Raw genomic sequence first — 24,354 nt, 5'->3', positions numbered from 1 at the left:
TTAAATTGTCTGATTTAAACACACACACACACACACACACACACACACATACACACACCCTACCTGATTTAAAAAATAAGTAAATAAGCAGTTACCTAGCTTCATGGAGAAACTTATTTTAGTCTTTCCAATGATGTTTCTACTAAGGAAGAGTTTTCTTTAATAAATGCCAATATTTCAAGATCTGCTCAGGTAATGTTGGTAACCTAAAAGTCAGGTAACCTCTTGACTCCTCTGGTATTTATCTGTTGACTTGACTTAGAAAACTACAAGGAATTAGAGAACAATGTAAAGAAGAGGTCTCCCTGACCTCAAAAATAGGGTCTCTGTGAGAACAGAGAAACCAAGGAATCAAGGAGCCACATAAAGGAAGCACACAGATGGAGGAGTCTTGCTACCTAGAATGCCTTTATGAGCAGTGGTAGAAGCAGCGGTGGTTGCAGTGGTAGGAGCAGCGGTGGTTGCAGTGGTAGGAGCAGCGGTGGTCGTAGTGGTTGCAGCAGCAGTGGTTTCAGCTTCAGTGGCTTCATCATCACCAGAGCCAGCTGAAATTAGAAGGAAAAGCTCTAGGTGAGACTGTTCCTTCTGGAACAAAATTTATCCCACGCAGGGGTGGACATACATTCCTCCTCCTGAATTCATCTCTGCAAATCTGTCATCAGTTCTGTCTTATCTTTAGCCTACCTGCCCTCTTTCCTTATGCTTCACCCTTCTCTGTCCTGTCTTTGCTGGGACAGAAAGAATTTGGGATTTCCCTCCAAGGGCAGTGACACCGATTAAAGAGACAAGCAAGTACTTTGTCCCAAGTATGAGCACAAAAGAGCAAGACTATGAGTGTTCCTATTCACAGGGACTACTGCTCAGAAGCAATAAGGAAATCTCTAGTAGCCTGACATTCTGATGCCTTCCCACAGAATAACCTAAGACAGCATACATTCCAATGCAGCATGAATGAGTGTGAGTAAACTCTAGAGGGAAGGAGGAGGCAGACTAAGAAGATGTATCTCATCTTGGAGTTATATCTCCTGTCTTAGAGTGCAGTAAGATATCTTCTATCAGGTTCTAGAATGAAAAGAGCCATATTTGTCTCACCCTTTGTGACAACTTGGACTCTGTTTATTAGAGAGGTAATTGTGAGAGCCACGTTAGATATAACAGGAGAAATTAGTACACTTGTGATAGTAATAAAAATGCCCCATCAATTACTATGTGTAAAAAGGGACTGGGTAAGAGTTATGAAAATTACCTTACACCAGAGCTATTGATAAGAATCAAGAGTCAGACCCCACATTTGTGAGTTAAACCTACCTCAGCAAATAAGTAGCTCCACCTCCAAACCCACACTCTATCCATGCTGTCTCAGGCCTTATTTAAGAGAGAATATTTTTTAAATGGGGCCTCACATGCCAGGAAAAATATATGTGAGGTCTGACTAAAGCTTGTGACCAAGATGTGAAGGATAAAGACAGACCCCCTTAACTTATGCATGGACACAACACACACACAGTACAGAATGTGAAGAACACTTTGGGAGAAGCCCAAGAATGACTAAAGACTTTGGTCCACCACTTTCATTTTCAGGTTAGAGAAGGGAAAAAACATCAGCCTGGGAATAAGGAATATACACCATTTCAAAGAGTAAAGCTTAGACCTCTTCTTCTACCTGACCCCTGCACTCCACATCCCACACACCACCCTCGCTTGTGATCCAAATGGACTTATTTTTATATCACTTCAAAATTACAGTATCTTCCTTCATTCTGAGACCCACTGGCCTCTTTTTGACACTGGCTATATATTCAGTCCTTCCATTTATTAAAGGCATCTCTCAAAAATTCTCAGGCTACAACATCAGATCTCATGTGAAACATCACATCAGACCTCATTGTGCCTTCTGCTGAAAAACAATGAATAATAAGCCCACATTTGTATAAGTCTGTGGCCTAGATTTCATATGTTCTAAGAATGTGTAAGACGTAAGCAGATTCACTATGTTTGTGGTGAATTTTAAAATCAGGAATATAGCTTTCACAGGCTTTTGCTTAGGATTCCTTATAACCGAGACTGTCCACATGGAAACTGGCTGTTTGACATGAGGCTGGAAGTGGAAAATGGTCATTGCAGGAAAGAGATGACATTCAGGTGCAGACTCACTAGCTGGATACGTGTCAGCTGGAGCAGATGTTGTTGGACTCTCTGAAAGATGAGAAGCAAAAATAAGATGTTAGCTGAATACCAGTTTGGAGGATGGAGGTAAGAGAGAATATGGACAATATTTCAGACTTTACAATGGAAGACCCTCCGTCCTTGGTGTACCAGTTGAGGCAGAACCAGTGCACAGATAAGAAAACCAATAGAAACCTAATATGTGGTCATTTTTCCTTTCCCAAAATAAATCTCTGATTTATTAAACATATTTTACTAACAGTAACAATGAACTTGGGTTCCAAGGTATTATTGAATTAAGATCAGACTGAATTAAGAAGAGCCTAAGGATAGTCCTCTCCATCTTGAATGGTCAGTCAAAATGGTAATAGAACAAGTTAGGACAGGAGAGGTAAAAAAAGCACATTCTAAGCAACCACAAGCCCACATCTTTAGAGGAGATATTTTATGTGTATTCCCACAAAACTTATGTTCAGATAAGTATCTTTACTTACGGGCAGAGACCAGAAAGGTGAAAACTCCCAAGAGTACCAGGACTGCTAAGAACTTCATGGTGGTGACCTGAAGATCAGGAAGCACAGACAAAAATGCTTCAAAGCCTGAGAGAAGGCAAGGCACTGACTTCAGGATTCCACATCCTGACAATATATATGCAGAAGGCACCAATCAGGAGCTGTCAACCAGAATCCAGGTTAGGTAATGCCAGAAAACGTTGGGACACAAACCACTGGAGAATCAACAGCACAGCCAGGGCCCTTTGGAAAGGTTGTAAATTCAAATCATTGGTTCTGACTAAACAGGTTTCAAATCGAGTCTCTTATATTAAATATGCTCCAGGCAACTTCTCTTCCAGGCTTCCTCTTACATGTAGGGTTTAGTGTCTCCATAATTACCAGCTCCTCTGACAGGTTGGAGATGCCTCATAACCAGCCTTCCTGAAATCTTCCTGAAATCATAGATTCTAGGAGTCATACACTTACAAAGTGCTTAGCCCTCTGTCTCCCCCCAGGGGAATGATCAGGGTAGAACAGGCTGATCCAAAGACCGTCCTGTGTAACTCAGCCTGTGCATTCTTCAAGTCATGGCCTCCCTCCTGAACATGTAATTAGGTCATCTGACGCTGGTGCAGAGTGAGGCCGACAGTGAATGATCTAAAGAACCAAATATGACTTCACTGGATTTAGCAACCATTGTGTAAAAATTCAAAATCAAGGAGTAAGTATACAGAATAAACTAACATTTGTTAATTCATGCATCCATTTAATCAATTTTTTCATTCAAAAAACATTCATTGAGCATTCTTGTGTGCCAGACACAATGCTAGATGTTAGAAAAATAACAGTGAACAAAGCACACAAAAATTTTATTTCATACATGGTTTTGCAGGGATTCATACACTAAAAAAGTAAAGAAAGAGAAAACGCCATGTATTATGTGTGAGGTGATAAGACCTAATAAAAAAAGAATGCAGGAAGAAGAAAGGAGAGTCAGTTTAGAGATGGAAAATGGGGAGCAATTTTATATAAGGTGACTAAAAAAGGCATTACTGAATAGGTGATATTTGAACAGAGTCTTAAGGAGCTGAGGAATCAACAATGTGGTATGTTTGGACAATGCAACGGAAAGGAAATTGTCAGTCTGAAGGAAAAGAATGGTGAGTACATGGCGAATATGATCATCCAGACCTCCCTGCAGCTGTTGAGTAGGGCCCAGCACTGCACCAAGTTACATCAATCTACTCGTCCTTTGTCATAATGGAGCCAAGCTGCTAAGTAAAGACAGCAAGGGAGGAAAACATTCCACATTTACAGCACAACCAAGTGCTGGACCCAACCGAGGCCTCAAAGAGGGGTGATGAACACTCGGAATACCCAGAATCATAGGGAATTCTCTACATTTTAAAGATTTCCCTTGCTTTAAAGTTCTTCTTGTTCAAAAAAAAGTATGCCTTTTTGGGTCATACCCTCATTGGAAGGATCTCTGTAACCTGGAACAGCACTGAACATCTACTTCTCCTTTTATTGGAAGGTCTGTCTGATAACAGCAACCAGTCTACTTCCCAAAACATGCTAAGAGATCCCCATCAGGTGAATGAAGAAAGGCAGAGGAAATTCCTGAGAGTGGTCTTCAACCTCGGAAAGGCAAGTCAATGTCCTTGTCTTGGGTAAACTCATATCTGCCATGAGACACAGAGTTGTCATAATATGGGGAGAGGTTAGCATTAAAAAAAGCTAACAAAAAAACACATATTCTGAAGGAAAAGTGAAGGAGAGAAGTATTTAAAAGAGACAAAGAAGGAAGGAAGGCTTAAAAATCAGGTACTATCTGATTCTACCCCATAGGAAATAAGCCCTACAGTCACCCTTGTAAGGCCTCCCAACAAAACTGACACAAATTGAAGGGTCTTCTAGGAGATGGTTACTTATTGAGAGCCCACTGTGTCCCTCCACAGAGGCAGAGACCCACCAGACAGACTTAAGGCAATGACTGGCTTGCTAAAGAAAAAAGATTAAACATGTGTATCAGTTAGGGTCCCCTGAAGAGATCAAAATCACACAGTGGATTAAACAGGAAAAGTGTGATACAAAGAATTTCTAACGTTTGATAAATGAGTAGTTATAAGGAAGTTCTATGAAACCCTAGGGTCGAGGGAGAATATCCAAGGAAGGACAACCATGGAAAGAGCCCTCCTCCCTGAAGCCGATATTCAGAACTCACTGGAGAAGCAGCCCTCTGGGTGGCAGAGAAGTGTGCTGGTTTGCCCAAGCTGAAGCTTGTCTGCAGTTGCTGGGGAAGCAGACCACCTGCAACCAGTGGCCTGAGTGTGCAGAGGACATGAAGGCTCAGGGTGCAGGGGAGCCCCGTGGGGCCTGCAACAGTTTTGAGGCTTTATTTTTCTGAAGTTATTGGATTTTGATAATATTATAATGCTTCAAATTGTAGGTTTTTAATATTATCACTTTAAGAGGGATCTAAAATTCAAGCATAAACTATCATGTGTGAGTATATAAAATATACTCAGATCTAACACCAGATTTGTTCATTAAAATGAACAGCATTATATATAGGGCATGTTATATTAAAATTAAACTGAGATCTTTCTAATATCTACAAATTATTCCATTTTGTAACATCTGTCAAATATTATGCAATATATTCTATATAAAATCATATATTGTGTGTATAACCAAACCTTATCTCTCTCTATATATATACACTATATACTAGTAGGTATGTAATTTTAAAAGTGAAATTCAATAGATGACATATCTCCAAAACTTTTTCCTACTGCTCTTTACCATTACAAGATTATTTTTGCATTTTTTATAAAAATTAAAATAGTAAGTATACGTAAGTATACGTAAGAAAGTAAAAGTCTCTAGATGGACCAAAACAATGAGATAACTGCCATTTTACTTGGTGATTATATATTTATGAAAATTTTATGCATGTATGAACTTATACATAGTTATTTATTCCTATTCCTTTATGGCTAGTATTTCATAAACTGCTATCATCAATACCAAAAAGCAAATGTTAAATAAGTTTCCCCATATTCCTATTATAATAGGCAAATATAGGTAGATGCAAGTGACCATATATTTGTGCTTGTACACAAATTCTTTTAAAATGCTGTACAAAATGGCCTTTAATTATAAACCATTCTTTCTCCTTTTTGCACTCAACACTACTTCTTAGAACTCTAACTCAGTCCTTATATATCTGTACCGTTCCTTTCAGTAGCTTGGTTATATCATAATTTACTCTAGCATTACCTGCTTACAGGAATTCAAGTCGTTTGTATTCTTTTGCTATTATCAAATCATGAAGCCATTGATATACTTTTTAAAGTACCCTTATGTACAGTCTCTATGTGATAAATGTTCAGAGGTTTTTGAGTCACAATATATGTACACACTTAATTTGATATGTATTGCCAACAGCTTTCTCAAAGAGTTCTAAAAATTAAAATAACAAAAACAAATATCAGGGCATATTTTTATGACCATTTCTGCAAATTGTAAAGGTTATTTTGGTTGAATTTTGCCAGACTGTTATGCCACAAGCAATGTTTGTTAGGTTAATTTGCATTTCCCTGAGTGCAGTAAGTTCGGGCTTACTGACAACTTGAATTTCCTCTTCCACGATTTACATACTCTAATCTTTTTATCTCTTGCGTTTCCTGTGTTTAGCCCTTTAAGGATTCTGAGTATATAAGAAATATTAATGTATTATCTTTTATAAAAATCAAAAAGTTTTCCAATCTAATATATTTTAATTTTATTCACAATATATGATTAGAGCTTTTAAATTAAGTGGAACTATCATTTTCATTATAATTTCTACATTAAACAATTTGAAAAACACACAACTGGGTCATCTTATAACTGTGATAATATTCCTCCATACAAAAATCATATCTATTATTAATCCCCAGATTTACTCAAGGATTACAAACCTGCCCCTAATCATTACTGCACACTCTAATTTAGAGCATATCACAAAGGGAGACAGGCTCTTAGAGAAAGCAGCACAGAAGCCCCAACCTGAAAAAAGGTTTTCAGGGAGCATCAGGGACTTGGTCCAAAACCAGACTCCTCACTCCTCACCATATGCCACAGAGAAGTTGGAAGAACCTGCAGCAGCCCTGGCCTGGGATCATCAAGGACACACGGCTGAGTTTCAACAAAACAAGAATTAACTAGACACAGACTAACAATGGGTTCAGATACTATATTTATTTAGGAAAAAAACAAACAAACAAACAAAAAGAATTGAGGTGAAGGGAAGTCCTAGGATGATGGGAGGTGAAATAGGATTTGCTGTTAGGACCAAGGGTAAGATCTCGTCCTGTGCTCATGCCAAGGGAGCTGGGGCATACACAGCGCTGTGCAGTGACTGTCTAGCATTAGAAATCTGAATGTGTGCCCCAAGCATGATATATAGACATAGCATGTTTCTTCAATGCATGACCCGTAACTTCTGTCATACATTATTGCCATTCAATCTCAAATTAAATACATCTTCAGGCAACCTTCGATGCCTTCCAAACTAAAGTAATCCCCAAAGTTATCATTACATAATTTGATTCTATTCTTATCATAATACCCATTATTGCCTGATGTTTGCTTGTCTCTTTCTTTCTTTGCTCTTTGTGTTTTGTTTTGTTTTGTTGTTTTGTTTTGTTGAGATGGAGTTTCCCTCTTGTCGCCCATGCTGGAGTGCAATGGCATGTTCTTGGCTCACTGCAACTTGTGCCTCCCGGATTCAAACAATTCTTCTGCCTTAGCCTCCCAAGTAGCTGGGATTACAGGCGTGCAACACCATGACTAGCTAATTTCCTATCTTTAGTAGAGACAGAGTTTCACCATGTTGGTCAGGCTGGTCTTGAACTCCTGACCTCAGGTGATCCACCCACCTCATCCTCCCAAAGTGCTGGGATTACAGGCATGAGCTGCTGTGCCCAGCCTTTCTTTGCTCTTTGCTTGTCAGTTTTCTGCCTCCCTCTCAGTAAATAAGCTCTAAGAGACAGAGGAGGAAAAGAGGTTCTTTGCTCAACACTCTTTCACAATACTTAGAAGAGTGCCAAGCACTTGGTTAGTTCTTGATACATGAGAGTTAACTAGAGGTAAAGAAAGAAGGAAGGAAGGAAGTCAGACAGGCTGAAAGAAGCAAGACAAATTCGTAAGATAAGCTTAAAACGAAAAGGGATGGCTTTTCATGAAGTATTGAGGAGGGAGCATAGGTCTAGGAAAAGGACTAAGCAGGATGTGGATGATATCGTGGAAGGTAGAACCTCAGGCTGTGAAAGGGTAGGCAGGCAGGAAAACCATAAACAGAATTAGCTAAATAAAACTCAAATAGCGTTTAAGTACAGGAATGCTTTATTGTCTGAAAGATCTCATAGTCCCAGAAATCTGGAAATAAACAGTTACACAGCAAAAACAGCATACACCTAAAGCTGAAAGTACAAGTTACCCACACAAATGAGCATAGTCATTTTCAGTCACGATAATAAACCTCACAGGCACTTCCTATGATGAAAGTCAACGGAAGTTCTTTCCAGAGCTCTGTGTGTCCTGATTCATTATTTTAACACCAGGAAAGATCTTTCCTAAACACAAATTCTCTCCACCACTGGCTCTTTGTAGTTAAGTAAAAGAACTTCCAGTCTTTCCCCTACTTCTCATTCTTTCCCCAGTCTTGGCTCATCCCACTCACTCCTTTATACCCATTTCCTATCATTGCCCTATCTTGCTCCCACTAATGTTCAAGGGCTGCCCCAAGCTGGAAATCCAAGAACAAACAACAAAATACTCTCCCATGAAGTGAAACAATCAGAAGAGTGATATTTCCAGCTATTATTGAAATGAGAGAGTTCCCAGATCCCCTTCGCAGGACATGAGACAGGGATGTGGCTCGCTCCTTAGGTTGCCTCAATACTCAAACCCCTAGGAGGAGCATGCAGATGGGCAAGTGCAGAGGCCATGGGGAGCACTTTTGGGATCTGGTCCCATGGCAGCATCTAGGGATGAGTGTCTATGACTCCTGAAGCCCAAGAGGGTGTGTGTTACAATGTGCTCTTTCAGCTTTGCCATCTGCAGATGGCTGTGTTAACCAGCTCAGTGGACCCTCTGCCTATGGCAAGCATAGAGGGCCAATGTGACCATTTTCTGTATCCGGAGCTCTCGCCCAGTGTACCGGAAAAACTGGATCACATATGGGTCCGAAGGACAAGTGCAAGGTTTTATTGAGTGGTGAAGGTGGCTCCCAGTGAGATGGATGGTGAGCCGAAGGGGAGGATGGAGTGGGAAGGTGGTCTTCCCCTGGAGTCGGGCTGCCGAGCGGCCAGACTCTTCTCTGACCACCTCCCTCCAACCCCGCCTAATTCCTCTGGGCATCCAGATATCCCTTCTTTCTCTGCCGCAGTTCCACCATCACTGGTCTGCTGCTCTACTGGTCTCTGCTGGTGTCTGTTGGTCTGTTCCTCTGCTCCTCTCAACATTCAGTTGCTTTTGTGCCCGCTAAGGTCTGGTGTTTACATGGACACAAGATGGGGGGTGTGGTGGGCCAGAGCAGTCCTGGAAAATGCAACATTTGGGTGTGAAAACAGGAGTGCCTGTTCTCATTTAGGTCTGTGGGCACACGCCCAAGGGTAGAGCCCTCACCAGGGACGCTGCTGTTCTCTACCCAGCACTTCTCCGCCCCACTCCTGTATCATTATCACTTCACTCTTCTTTCTGAGAACTATCACACTCTTTCTTCCTCCTATATTATTTGTTGCATTCTTTCCCTTTTTCTGAATTTGCAGCTCTTACTCTTTCTCTCTAAATGTCTCTCTGTCTCTCTGAATGTCTTTCTCATACTCAGTTTTCCTATCAGTCAGATCATCTTTTACCCCATCTCAAGCTTTGCTAACACATCGCCTTTATTTTATTTAAATAAATGTTGCAAACTGTGCAATATGCTTAGGCTTCCACAATTCCCTATCTGAAAATCTGAAAATAATTAGTCTGTGAATCTTCTCCCTAACACCTTGAGGAAATATCATTTCAAATACGTTGTCAGCCCCACCCTGGAAAGACTTAAGAGAGCCTCTTTCTTTCTCCCCTTACCTCTCTCTACCATTGCACTCACCCTGTCAGTCTTTGGTCATCATTTACCCTTCTGGGCACTGACAACACTTGCAAGTCTCCTTCCTGACACTTTGAAGCACTATCATTCAAATAGAGTGCCAAACTGACCTTGATATGCTTAAGGGAGACTTCCTCTAGCTAACCTCCATCTACCCTAACACTTACATTGTCGGTCTTCGACCGTTGTACTTGCTGGATGTTTACTTTGCACACTGTGAAATATTTATTCAGAAACTTAGTCAAGTTTCTGGATCATTCTGGTAGTTTTTGCCTGGATGGGAATGCAAAACCTAAATCAAATTGTGAGAAATCATCCAACAAACTCCAAATGAAGAATATTTTGTTTATTTAAAAAAATGTATTCCTGAATTTGTCAATGTCTTAAAACATAAAAAAAGCTACAAGTTTTTTTGCAGAATAAAGGAAACAAAAGAGACAAGGCAATTAAATGCAGTATATGATCTTGAACCTGCTTATGTACTGGAGAAAAACAATTTTATAAGGAAACTCACTGGATCAAAAATAACATCAGAAACACTTTTAGAGGAGAAAGTACACATTGCACCCATGTTAAATGTACTAAAATTGAAAACTGTATTGTAGGTATGTACGAAAATTTTGGCTAAAACATACACTAAATATTTAGCAGTACAGAAATTATAACAGCAGAACCAGTCCAGTCCAGCTCACTTTGTCAGTAACGAAATGTAACCAAATGATGAACTGTTTTTTAGTGCAATGGCCCTCAAGTTGCAGGTCACATAACCTGAGCATACTCAGATGAACCAAGTGTACCCTACTGGTAACCCCAGAGTCAGCTGGAACAAAAAAGCCAACCGCAAGCAGAATCTAAGTACTTGGTTTGAGAATGGGGACCAAATTACGAAGTGAAGGGTGCCTTGTTTTGTTGCAGAACAGACTTAAGAGACAGGAAGCCATCGTCATTTCTTTGCGTTAACCAATCAGATCACATCTTGTTGCATTTTCCTATCTCTCTCATTGTTATTCTCTGCCTATAAAACCTGCCCCAAGACCACAGGTCAGGGAGACAAATTTGAGTGTTACCTCCTGTCTCCTTGCCAGTCAACTCACTATAAAGGCCCTCCTTTTTTCAAAAGCTGGTGCTATAGCATTGACTGCTATATGCATTGGGCAGAGAGTTCATTGCTCAGTAACAAAATATACCCAATGTATCTGACTAAGAAGATGAACCATCTCCATTGTGTTAACTACCTTGAGGTCATCACACTGAGGCAGTTCAAACTGCAAGGAAAGGCCACGTGTAGGCATTCTGGTCGACAGTCCCAGCTGAGCTCAATCTTAATGTCATCTGAGACCAAGTACAAGAAATATGTCTGAAGGATCCCCCAAATGATTTCTACCTCCAGCCATTTAAATAGTCCCAAGTGTGCCTCATACATTGTCAAGCACCTTCAGTGCCTTGCCCAGATTCTTCACCCACAGTGTATGTGAGTCTATTAAAACAGTTTTTGTACAGTGTCATGATATTTTGCAGTGGCTTTTTTATGCAGAAATAAATGATCAAAATAAAATTTGGCACCAAAATTGGGATGCTGTAATAACAAAAACATAAAACATGTAGCTTTGGCTTTGGACAAATTGCAAGAAAGAAGATGTAAAAGATATGAGGAGAAAATAGTCCAACACCTGACAAGACTAAAGCTTGTTGTTGAGGGCTTTAAGGAAATTGAGTAAGATGTTATTAAAGGCTGGGAGAAATTGACAAAACTCTTGCTTAAAGAAAGGTAAGACATAAAAATATATCTAATGAACTGCTAGATCTAGATAAGGAGATTTCCTGACAAAATGTCAAAAGTGTCATCAGTTTCTCTTTTAGGTGCACATCACAAGTAGAGAGAGATGAGATTTATAAAGATGTTGTGCTAAGATCTCAGAAATTCAGTGTCACATAGTACCTTTCAGCTAGATCCTTAGGCTGTCTTAGGACTTTATAAATGTGTGTCATGGGTCATCCCTGTTAAGCATGAAGCCTCTAGGAATCATCAGGGCGTTGTTCCTCAACAACCTCTCAGGGCATCAAAAAAAATCTATCTAACAGAAACCTTAATTTGCATTGCCATAGATCTATTAAATAAATTAAATTCATAATACATTATCCCCCAATAAAAAAATCTGAGGCCCCATGTAGCTTCATCAAGACTTTCTACCTAAAATTTGAAAAGGAAAAAACATTCATCTCATCAAAATTCTTCCCAAATGTTGAAAAAATCATGGAAGACTTCAACATAATTTGATGACACCAGTATATCCTTGATGCCAAAGCCTCAAAAGTATATTATAAGAAAGATAATTTGTAAAACATTCATTACTATGACCATAAAAGCAAAATTTATAAACAATAAATTACCAAATCTAGTGATAAATAAAAAGGTTAAGACCACATTATCTAATTCAATTTATTTCAAGAATGCAAGATAAGATCAATATTTGAAAATCAACGAATGTCAGTGTATTACTTTCCTATTTCTGCATAACAAATTACCACCAACTTAGTGCCTTCAAACAACACAAATGTATTATCTTACAGTTCTGGAGTCCAGAAGTCTGAAATGGGTCTCTCTGGGCCAAAATCAAAGGTTGCATTCTTTCTGAAGGCCCTATAGAAGAATCTGTTTTCTTTCCTTCTACGGTTTCTGGAGGCTGCTCACATTACTTGCCTTGCGGGCCCTTTCTAAGCTCAGAGGCAGCAATGACTGTTTGAGTTTTTCTCATTCTGTATGACCCTGACCCTGACTTTCCTGTCTCCCTCTTCCACATTTAAAGGATCCTTGCAATTACACTGTGCCTACCTGAATAATCCAGGATAATTTGCTCTTTATATGTTCAGCTAATTAACAACTTTAACTTCATCTATGACCTTAATCACACCTTTCTATACCATCTAACATAAATGCAGATTTCGGGCATTAAAATGTGGACCCTCTTTGGGGTTCCAATATTCTGTCTATCAAAGTCATCTAATTAACAGAATTTTTAAAAATCATAGGATTATCTTAATTGATGTAGAAAAGCATTTGATAAAATTCAATACCCATTCATTATTTTAAAGCTCTTACAAAAATATAAATAGAAAAGTATCGTCTTAATTAACAGCAAACATCATAGTAAAGACTGAAGTATCAAAAGCATTCTCCTGGGACAACAATGGATACCATTTATAGTCCTGCATCATTTAATGATGGGAATGGGAATACATCCTGAGAAATACGTTATTAGGTGATTAGGTGATTTCATCATTGCACAAACATCTCAGAGTGTACTTACACAAACCTAGATATTATAACCTAGTCCACACCTAAGCTATATAGTATAGCCTATTGATCCTAGGCTGCAAACCTGTACAGCATGTTTCTACACTGAATACTGTAGGTTATTGTAACACAGTGGGAATATTTGTGTATCTAAATGTAGCTAAACATATAAAAGATACAGTGAAAACATGGTATTATAATCTTATGGGACCACCATCCTATATGTAACCTGTTGCTGACGAAAGCATTGTTATATGGTGCATGACTGTATATCGATAATGTACTAGAGATTCAAACAGGGCAATCAGGCAGGAAGTAGAAAAAAAGAAAAGATGAATAGAAAGAAATTATGAAAAGAGAATTACTTATAGATGAAGCAATTGTGTTCATCGAACTTCTAAAACAATCTACAGAAAAACAATGAGAATTTAAAATCAACTATAAGATGTTGGTCAAAGGATACAAAGTTTCAGTTAGACAGGAAGAATAAGTTCAAGGATCTACTGTATAAAATGGTGACTATAACAATGTATGTATTTATGTATTTATGGCAACATGGATGAACCTGGAGGACATTATGCTTAGTGAAATAAACCAGGCACAGAAAGACAAATATTATCCTTGAAAATTGCTGAGAGTATATTTTAAGGATTCTCATTACAAAAAAACGATAAGTATGTGAGGTAATGCATATGCTAATTAACTTGACTTAGCAATCCCCCAGTATAAATTTCAAAACATGTTGTACATGATAAACATAAACAATTTTTGTCAATTAAAAGTGAATAAATTTTAAAAATAAAAATAAAATTGCCCGTAGCCACTTTCTATCTACAAGGTCAATATACAAAACTAAATTGCATTTATACATATATATGCAGCAAACAACTAGAATTTGTAATGATATAATTTACAGTAACAGCAATGTAACCAAGTAAATAGTAATACATACAGATGTTCAAAGCATCTCTGTAGGAACTATGCAAAATAAATGGAGGGATAAAATACAAATGAACAGGAAAACTCAATATTATAAAGATGTAGTTCTCTCCAAAGTAATTTATAGATTGAAGGCAATTGCATAAATTGTAGGGAATTTGTTTTTGGAAACTAATTGGTTGATTCTTTTCTATATTAAAATTCAAAGCCATATATAGCCAAGATTATCTTGAAGAAAAATTATAGAAATTGTTCTAATACTTATATAGAATTATTAAGGCCTGTAACTGTAAAACTCCAAGAAGAAAACATAAGAGAAAGCCCGCTGGATGTTGATTATGGTGACAATTTTTTGGATATGATACCAAATGCACAGGCAGCAAAAGCAAAAATAAATGGGACTACATCAAACCAAAAAGCTTCTACATGGCAAAGGAAACAATTGACAAAATGAAATGAAACCTAAGGATTTGTAAATCATGTATCTGATAAAGGGTTAATATTCAAAATCAACAACTAAAAATACTAATAGTAATCTAATTAAAAAGTAGACAAAGGACCTGAATAGACATTTTTCCAAAGAACACAGACACATAACCAACGAGGATATGAAAAGGTGTTCAACATCATTCATTATCAGAAAAATGCAAATCAAAGCCACAATGTGATATCACCTCCCACATAGTGGAATGGCTATTACTGAAAAAACGAAGTATAGCAAGGTTGGTGAGGATGTGGAGGAAAAGGAACATTTGTATACTGTTTGTAGGAATGTAAATTGGTACAGCCATTATGGAAAACTGTATGGAGGTTTCTCGAAAACTTAAAAATATAACTACCATATGACCCAGCAATACATCTATGTATATACCCAAAGGAAATTAGTATCTTATAGATATATCTGTGCCTCTTCATGTGTTGATTGCAGCATCATTCTACAATACCCACGATATGATAACAATCTAAGTGTCAGTTAATAAACGAATAAAGAAATTCTGATACAGACAAATAACTACATATATATGTATAGATAACTATATATATATACACACACACATATACACACACACACACACATATATATATATTATTTAGGCTAAAAAAAGAAGGAAACTCTTCCATTTTATGGCAACATGGATGAACCTGGAGGACATTATGCTTAGTGAAATAAACCAGGCACAGAAAGACAAATATTATATGATCTCACTTACATGTGGAAGCTTAAAAACAATTGAACTCATAGAGGCAGAGAGCAGAATGGTGGACACCAGGGGCACAGGAGTGAGAGAAAAGGGGAGATGCTGGTCAAAGAGAAAAGGGAGATGCTGGTCAAATTGTACAGTTTCATCCCTGGGGAAGGTTTGTGGTGTGGGGCAGTTTTGAGTTCTGAGCACAGACTACCTGGAACCTTGCTAGCTGCTACTAGTGGAATACTGCAGGTATGAGGCCTGCTTTGCCAAATGCCTGGGAGCTGGGTGGGGTTTACTGTGAAATTCCTTGGTTATAAATAGCCTTAGTGTGTTGGCTTTCTCAAATACCAGCTGCAGTAATAATAAACTGGTCATGTAGACAGACTCAGGACCTCCTGCTTAGCCAGAGTGATGCAGACAATGGTGATAGCTGATGATACGAATAAGTTTCCTTCCAGAATGCTGTATTATTCTGCCTGCAGATGCTGTAATGGACTGTGTCAGTTGGCCTTTAACCAGGAGGTGGCGCTTGCAAAAGGTAGCAGTGGGATTGGTGCTTTCCTTATATTACCCAAGGGAGGTACTCTGATGCCTCAGGCAATGAGCGGGGTAATAAAGTTTCCACAAGTTTCTGTCCTTTGCATTAAGCTCCCAGGGCAGGTGGAGGGGAAAAGCCAGGTTATGGCTGGGTCAAGCAAGTCCCACACTCTGGCTATCCATATGTGGATGTAAGCAGTGACCCCAGTGGGGATTGGAGGGCAGTTCTCTGGCTGCTGGCATAATGTTTACTCCCCACCCCCCACTCCCCATGTGGATTCTTTTGTGTGGCAGAGGAAGCTGTGCTCCCCCCTGGAATATGTCTGCTTTGCCAAATGCGTGGGAGCTGGGTGGGGTTTACTGAGAAGGACAGAAACTTGTGGGAACTTTATGACCCCACTCATTGCCTGAGGCACCAAGTACCTCCCTTGGATAATACAAGGAAAGCACCAATCCCACTGCTACCACCACAGCTGGTGCTCTTTTGCAAGTGCCACCTCCTGGCTAGAGACCAACTAACACAGCCCATGGGTGCACCTGTACACAGACTTTCTGGAACACTTCAGGGTGACTATATCCCTACACAAGGAGTGTCCTCCAGGTTCAGGCTTCCACAAGGAGTATTCACAATCCCTCTCTACATGGAACATCAGCATTCCTGAAGATGGAAAGAGGTACCTGTCTGATCTAAACAGCTGAAACACTGGTCAGCAGTGTGACTGGGAGGCAAATAATTTTCCTGTGACTTGACAGGAAGATGAGGTGGCTCCCTCCCTATCCCCATGAAAAGACCTCAGTGCATTTCACTGAGACCTCCCCCAACTGCCTCTGTCAAGGCTGGGATCTCTGTCCACAATTGGATATTGCATCTACCCACCTGCTTTAGTCACAGCCAGTTGATACCCATGGACACCTCCCATACTGGCCAGAAGCCTGAACTGTTCAATCTAGTAAATAAAGTACTGGGGGAGAAAATTAATAAATAAATAAGTGCATACCACTGGAGAATGAGATAAGCTTCAAGACACACCCACCATTCTAATCCCACCTGCTCACACACCAAGCATATTGTACTACAACCAGTATCTGAGTAAGCATTATACAAAGACTCTCTATAACCAAGGAATTCCTACAGAGTCTTCATCTCTGAAAGCATCCAGAGCCAAATTAAGTTATAATAAACTGTAATGATAAGGTCACATCCTCAAGGAGAAAAAAATGTAAGAAAACACACTAAAATTAAAAATAAATTTTAAAATAATTAGGAGAAATAGTCTACCCAAGGGAGAAGGAACTAGAAAAATAATTCTGGCAATATGACAAAACAGGGTTCTATAACCCATCCAGAAGATCACATTACCTCTTCAGCAATGAATCCAAACTGGTATGAAATCTTTGAGATGCCAGATAAAGAATTCAAAAGGTTGATTATGAAGCTACTCAAGGAGATACAACAGAAAGGTGAAACTCAACATAAAGAAATTTAAAAAACAATTCAGGATAATAATGAAAAATTTTCTAAAGAAATAGATACTTTGAAGAAAAATCAGAACTTCTGGAAATGAAAGACACATTTAGGGAATTACAAAGTGCAATGGAAAGTTTTAACAATAGACTAGACCAAAAAGAATTTTGAAACTCTAAGACAAGCCTTTTGAATTAACTCAATCAGAAAAAATAAAGAAAAGAGAATATAAAGAAATGAACAAAAGCTCCAAGAAATATGGGATTATGTAAAACAGCCAAACCTAAGAATCATTTGTGCTCCTGAGAGAGAAGAAAAAGCAAAAAGTTTCAAAAACTCACTTGAAAGAATAATTGAGGAAAGCTTCCCTGGCCTTGCTAAAGATTTAGACATACAAATATAAGAAGCTCAAGGAACACCTGTGGGATTCATGACAAAAAGACATTACCAAGACATACAGTCATCAGGCCATCTGAAGTCAATGTGAAAGAAGATATTCTAAGAGCAGTGAGAAAAAGAGCATCAGATAACCTATAAAGGAAAACATATCAAACTAACAGCAGACTTCTCAGCAGAATCCTTACAAACCAGAAAGGATTAGGGTCCTATCTCTAGCCTCCTTAAATGATATAACTGTTAGCAAAGAATTCTGTATCAAGCAAAACTAAGTTTTATAAATGGAGAGAAATAGTCTTTTTCAGACAAGCAAATACGGAGGGAGTTTGTCATTCCCAGACCAGTCCTACAAGAAATGCTAAAAGGAGTTCCCAATCTTGAAACAAAAGATGTATATGCACCAGAATAGAACCTCTTGAAAGCATAAAACTCACAGAGCCTATAAAACAATAATGCAATGAAGATAGCAAAGTATCAAGGTAACAACATGATGACTGAAACTACTACTTCACGTCTCAATGTTAAATATATATATGAACGTAACTGAATGTAAATGGTCTAAACACGCCACTTAAAAGATACAAATTAGCAGAATGTATTAAAAAATCACAAACCAAGAATCTTCTGTTTTCAAGAGATTCACCTAACATATAAACATTGATTTGTTTTTGGTTTTGGTTTTGGTTTTGAGACAGAGTCTCACTCTGTCGCCTAGGATGGATTGCAGTGCTGTGATCTCAGCTCACCATGCCCGGTTAATTTTTTGTATTTTTTTTTAGTAGAGATGGGTTTTCACCATGTTAGTCAGGATGGTCTCGATCTCCTGACCTTGTGATCTGCCCGCCTCAGCCTCCCAAAGTGCTGGGATTACAGCCATGAGTCACCATGCCCGGCCCATAAGGATTCTTATAGACTTGAGGTAAAGGGGTGGAAAACGATATTCCACACAAATGGAAACCAAAAGCAAGCAGGAGTAGCTATTCTTATGTCAGATAAAACAGGCTTTAAAGCAACAATGATAACAATGTAAAAACACCAAAAAAAGTCATGGACACAGAAAAAGCATTCAATCAAATCCACTGCCCCTTTATGATAAAAACCCTCAACAAACAAGGCATAGAAGGACATACTTCAAAATAATAAAAGCCATATATGACAAATCCACAGTCAGCATCATACTGAATGGGGAAAAGTTGAAAGCATTCCCACTAAGACCTGGAACAAGATAAGGATGCCCACTTTTGCCACTTCTGTACAGCAAAGTACTGGAAGTCCAAGTCAAAGCAATCAGGCAAAAGAAAGAAATAAAGGACATCCACATTAGAAAAGAGGAAGTCAAACCATCTCTGTTTGCCAATGATATGACTGTATACTTAGAAAGTCCTAAAGGCTCTTCCAAAAGACTTGTAGATTTGATAAATGAATTAAATAAAGTCTCAGGTTGCAAAATCAGTGTACACAAATCATTAGCACTGCTATACAGCTACAATGACCAAGTTGAGGATAACATCAAGAACTCAATCCCTTTTACAATAACTGCAAAAAAAAACAAAATACCTAGGAATATACTTAACCAAGGAGATAAAAGATCTCTACAAGGAGAACTGCAAAACACTTCTGAAAGATATCATAGATAACACAAGCAAATGGAAACACATCACACGCTCATGGACTGGAAGAATCAATATCATGAAAATGATCATATTGCCCAAAGCATTCTACAGATTCAATGCAAATTCTATCAAAACACCAACATTGTTTTTCATAGAATTAGAAAATACTATTTTAAAATTCATATGAAATTTTTAAAAAGCCCAAATAGCCAAAGCAATCCTAAGCAAAAAGAAAAAAGCTGAAGGCATCACATTACCCAACTTCAAATTATACTACAAAGCTATAGGAACCAAAACAGCATGATACTGGTACAAAAACAGACACGTAGACCAATGGAACAGGTTAGAGAACTCAGAAATAAAACTTCACACCTACAACCATTTGATTTTTGCCAAAACCGACAATAACAAGCAATGGGGAAAGGATTCCCCATTCAATAAGTGGTGTTGAGAGAACTGGATAGGCACATGTAGAAGAATGGAACTGGATCTCTATCTCTTATACAAAAATCAACTCAAGATGGATTAAAAGCTTAAATCTAAGACATGAAACCATAACAAATTCTAGAATAAAACAAAGGAAAAACTCTTTTGGATATTGGCTTAGGCAACAAATGTATGACTTAGAACCCCAAAGCAAATGCAACAAAAACAACGACAAAAAAAAAATGGGACCTAATTAAACTAAAAAGCTTCTTAACAGCAAAAGAAATACTCATCAGCACAAACAGACAACCCACAGAATGGGAGAAAATAGTCTCAAACTATACATCCAAAAAAGGGCATATCCAGAATATACAAGGAACTCTAACAAATCAGCCAGAAAAAAAAAATAATAATAATAATAATAATCTCCCATCAAAAAGTGGACACATGACATGAATAGACATTTCTCAAAAGAAGATATACAAATGGCCAACAAATACATGAAAAAAAATGCTCAACATTGCTAATCATCAGGGAAATGCAAATTAAAACTACGAGATACCACCTTACCCCAGCCAAAATGGCCATTATGAAAAAGTCAAAAAAAACAATAGATATTGGCGTAGAGGTGGTGAAAATGGGATGCTTACACACTGCTGATAGGAATGTAAATTAGTACAACCTCTATGGAAAACAATACAGAGAGTTCTCAAAGAACAAAAAGTAGATCTACTATTTGATCCAGCAATCCCACTACTGGCTACCTATCCAAAGGAAAATAAGTCATTATATCAAAAAGACACCTGTGTGTATATGTTTATCGCAGCAGAATTCACCACTGCAAAAATATAGAACCAATCTAAGTGCCCATCAACGAAAGAGTGAATAAAGAAAATATGGTATATGTACCTCATGGAATACTACAGAGCCAAAAAGAGAATGAAATAATGTCTTTTGCAGCAACCAGCAACTTGGATGGGGCTGGAAGCCATTATTCTAAGTGAAGTAACTCAAGAATGCAAAACGAAATACCACATAGTTTCACTTATAACCGGAAGCTAAACGATCCATATGCAAAGGCATACAGAGTGGCATAATGGACATTGGAAACTCAGAATGGAGGACAGTGGAAGGAAGGTGAGGAATAAAACCTACATATTGGATACAATGTACACTGCTCGGGTGACAGGTGCACTAAAATCTTAGACTTCACCACCCCAAAATTCATCCATATAACCAAAAACCACTTGTACCCCCTAAATTACTGAAATAAAAATATATATTTATTTTAAGTGTATAAAATTTCAGTCATGTAGGATGAAAAATTGTAGAGATATACAGCTAGGTCACTATAATTAATGATACTTTATTGTATACTTGAAATTTGCTAAGAGAGTAGATTTTAAGTATTCTCGCCACAAAAAAAGTAACTATGTAAAGAGAATGTTATGCTAATTAGTTGAATTGTGGTAATAACTTCGCTGTGTGTATCAAAACATTACATTGTTTACCTCAAATATACAAAATTTTAAAGATAAATTTTAAAAATAAAATACAATAAAATTGCACCAGTGAAACAGTATGGCTTGTGATGAGGATTTACAATTAGACGATGAAAAGAAGAGAGAGAGCAGAAACTAATTCATAAATATACAGTGACTGATTGAATTTTAAAATAAAGTGAAGAAAAGATGGTTTAAAAATGCTGATAGGTAAATTCAAGATTCATATAGAAGACAAAAAATACTCGACTTCACTCAATACACTAAAATAAATTTCAAATAAATAGTCTATTCTTTAGATAATATATCTAAATAATAAGTGTAACAGTAAACCTTCTAAAAGATAATATAGAAAAATAAGTTCATGAAGTTCACACAAATATTTCTTATATAGAACAAAATCAAAGCACTAACCCTGAAGAGATAGATTGATGAATTAAACTAGTATAAAAGCTCTTACATCCAAAGCACTATTCAAGCCACACATTTAGAGGATATAGTTATAATGCATGTAATTAACAAACAACTGTTAAGTAGACTATTTTATAAATTCCTTAGGAAAAGATAATCCAATATAACCATTGGGGAAAAGTTTTGAATAAGACTTCAGAAAAGAGGACATCTTTATGACCAATAAATTTATGAAAATGTGCTCTAATTTGTTTGACATAAGGAAAAACATTAAAACAATTAGATAGCACTATGCATCATCAGATGGGTTGAAATTTTATGAACTGAAAATACCAAGTATTGGAAAGGTGTGTATAACTGTAAAGATATGTGGATCTCATCTATACAAAAAACTAGAAAACATTATTGAAAGTAAATAAAGGGAAAAATAAACTAAGAAATAAAACATTGCATAGATTAGAAAATTCCAGTTCTCCTCATATAATTCTATATATTCGATGCAAAACTCATCAAAATTTCAAAAGGTTGGATGTGTGTGTGTAGGTGAATACGAATGCATGCATAAAAGAATATGCTTTATTAAAACATACATAAAAAGTCAAGGAAAAAGACCCAGAATGTCCAGGACAGCTCTAAGGAAGGTCAAACCAGCAGCTCTTACTCTTTTAGGTATCAAAAATTAATACAAAGTTACAGTAACCAATACAGTGCTGTACTGGTACAAGAATTTAAAAAGAAAAACAAATATAAATCCAGGTTAAAGATCTGATGATAGTTCATTTAATAAGAAAACTTGGTTATTTTGTGACATACAAAGTTTAAAATAATAATTGGAATTATAACTGATCACTTCATACCAGGACATGTGAAATTTCTAGAAATTTTATATGATTTCTTGAAAATAGCATTTTACCCATACAAATGTAACCTAGAGAAGGTTAAGCATCACTTCTTATTTGACACATTTTCATGCAACTTAACATATCAAATAAACTAAATTATTTTTACCAGTTTACTTTGCAAAATGAAAGAAAAATACTCTTGAATATTTTCCAGGAGCCGTCTGTGACGTCTCAGTCAGTTTTAGGTCAAAAAGACCTCATAAAGAATCTGATTGTTAGAGATTGTCAAGAAGGTCAAAAAGTTTAAATACATGAGTAAGTAGGATCACAGGCCACCATGAAACAATAGTTATCCATTTAACCGAAGTGATAATAAAAGATTTTAAAGGCAAATACAGAAGCTTGCATAGTTGTAAACAAAACCCTTAGCTCTTTTAATATTGTAAAGACTCTTAAGTAATCAAAGACATGATAAAGAAAACAGAGGAAATTATTCAGAAAAGACACAAAATATTGGTTTCCCAGGCACATTATGCAAAAGTTAAAGATAAGTCTTTCACAATCTCTTGTTAAGAGCAAACCCCACCCAAAATTTGTCTTTTTAACAGAGAGAAAGCCATATTCTGGCTTTGTACTTGTGTACTTTTGATGTTAAGTCTCATGTTTTTAAATATATAAACAAAGGAATTCAAATCTTAGCCAGCTTAACTACACATAAATTTCCTTTTCCACAAGCCTTCTGCAACTTCCTGTATCCTTTAGTTTTGCTCTATATTTTTCTTATTCCTCATTCTGGAACAACTAGTCATCTAACTTTAGGATGAAATTACCCCTTAACAAAAACACATCCTTCATACTCATATCTTTCCTTATCAAAGATATATCGTATTTTCCCTGAAAACTTTTGATGAAGAATTGTTTTCCTAATTATTTTCACGTATTTATTGTAATTTTTAACCATTAGTAAGCTTTCTTTTATAGAGAAAATTAGGAGGTAGATAATTGTGAATTGTCTTTGCTACATAGCGGCATTCTGTAGCAAGCTTGCAAATGTGATGCATATACCATTTCACAATTTTAGAGGCATATGCTTCCTCATAGTATAATTTTTCAATGTGACAAAAATTAACAGACTCAGATACATTCAGTCTCTTTATACTGTATAAAAGCAACATGCCAAAAATATATAAACTTAAACTTATGCTCAGTAATCGTTTCAGTATTTTATCTTATTTGGAAATAATCTAGATATTCAATGAGTATGCATCATTTAACTTAGGATAACTTAAGGTTTCAAGTTACCAAAAAGAAACTATTTTTCAGGTAAACTTAGTGGAACATTAAGCAAAGTTAGTCATCATCTCAAGCTATTTACCCCTTAACTATTTTAACCTTATATGACTATTAAACCCAAGTAGAATATAAATGTGTTTCTATTATACTTAATGCTGATAACCCAGAACACAGCTGTTTTTACTAAACTAACAATATTAAACTAATCTTATTTACCAAAGACTTACCCAAGTCACATTAACTTGAAAGACATTTGAATTAGTTTTTAAAGTTCTGTGAGTTTTAGGAATATTTATGTAAGCATTCATTTATCTCTAAGTCAATTTGCATAGAACTCCTCTAAGAAATTCCATAAATTAATTTGATAATACCATTTGGGAGTTGAAAAATATCACATAAACATAACATACATGCATATACACATAAAGAAACATACGGACTGTAGAGATCTTAGTGCTTTCATTTTAAAAGTTTAGCCATAAGTTAGTAATACAAAATTCTCTGGTTTATGTAAAATAATTGCCTCTCACCTTTCTTCTACTTTATATTTTTATCCAAATCGCATTTCTGGCAAATAGGACAACTTAAGGACATCTGTTCACCAACACTTGTAGCAGAAATGTTTAAGACTTTCTTTGTCATCT

The 24,354-nt window shown here is 37.0% G+C and overlaps 1 protein-coding gene across 2 annotated transcripts in view; it reads right to left on the bottom strand.

Moving 5' to 3' along the window:
- MUCL1 (mucin like 1) overlaps positions 1-24,354 on the bottom strand; it is an 87,627-nt gene that overhangs the window by 1,090 nt on the left and 62,183 nt on the right. The window contains exons 1-3 of one of the 2 annotated variants that reach the window (XM_015431898.3): positions 2,661-2,785; positions 2,155-2,196; positions 399-545 (exon numbers count right to left, since the gene is read on the bottom strand). In XM_015431898.3, the coding sequence (XP_015287384.3) occupies positions 399-545; positions 2,155-2,196; positions 2,661-2,718 (247 nt within the window). In that variant the 5' untranslated portion in view covers positions 2,719-2,785. Of the gene's footprint in view, positions 1-398; positions 546-2,154; positions 2,197-2,660; positions 2,786-24,354 lie in introns of those variants that run through there. The other variant, XM_065524341.1, reaches the window with a different exon arrangement.

Source organism: Macaca fascicularis, chromosome 11, assembly GCF_037993035.2.
Source record: "Macaca fascicularis isolate 582-1 chromosome 11, T2T-MFA8v1.1".
Lineage (NCBI taxonomy): Eukaryota > Metazoa > Chordata > Mammalia > Primates > Cercopithecidae > Macaca > Macaca fascicularis.
Note: the sequence above shows the minus strand (reverse complement) of the source record. Positions and strands in the feature narration are given on the sequence as shown.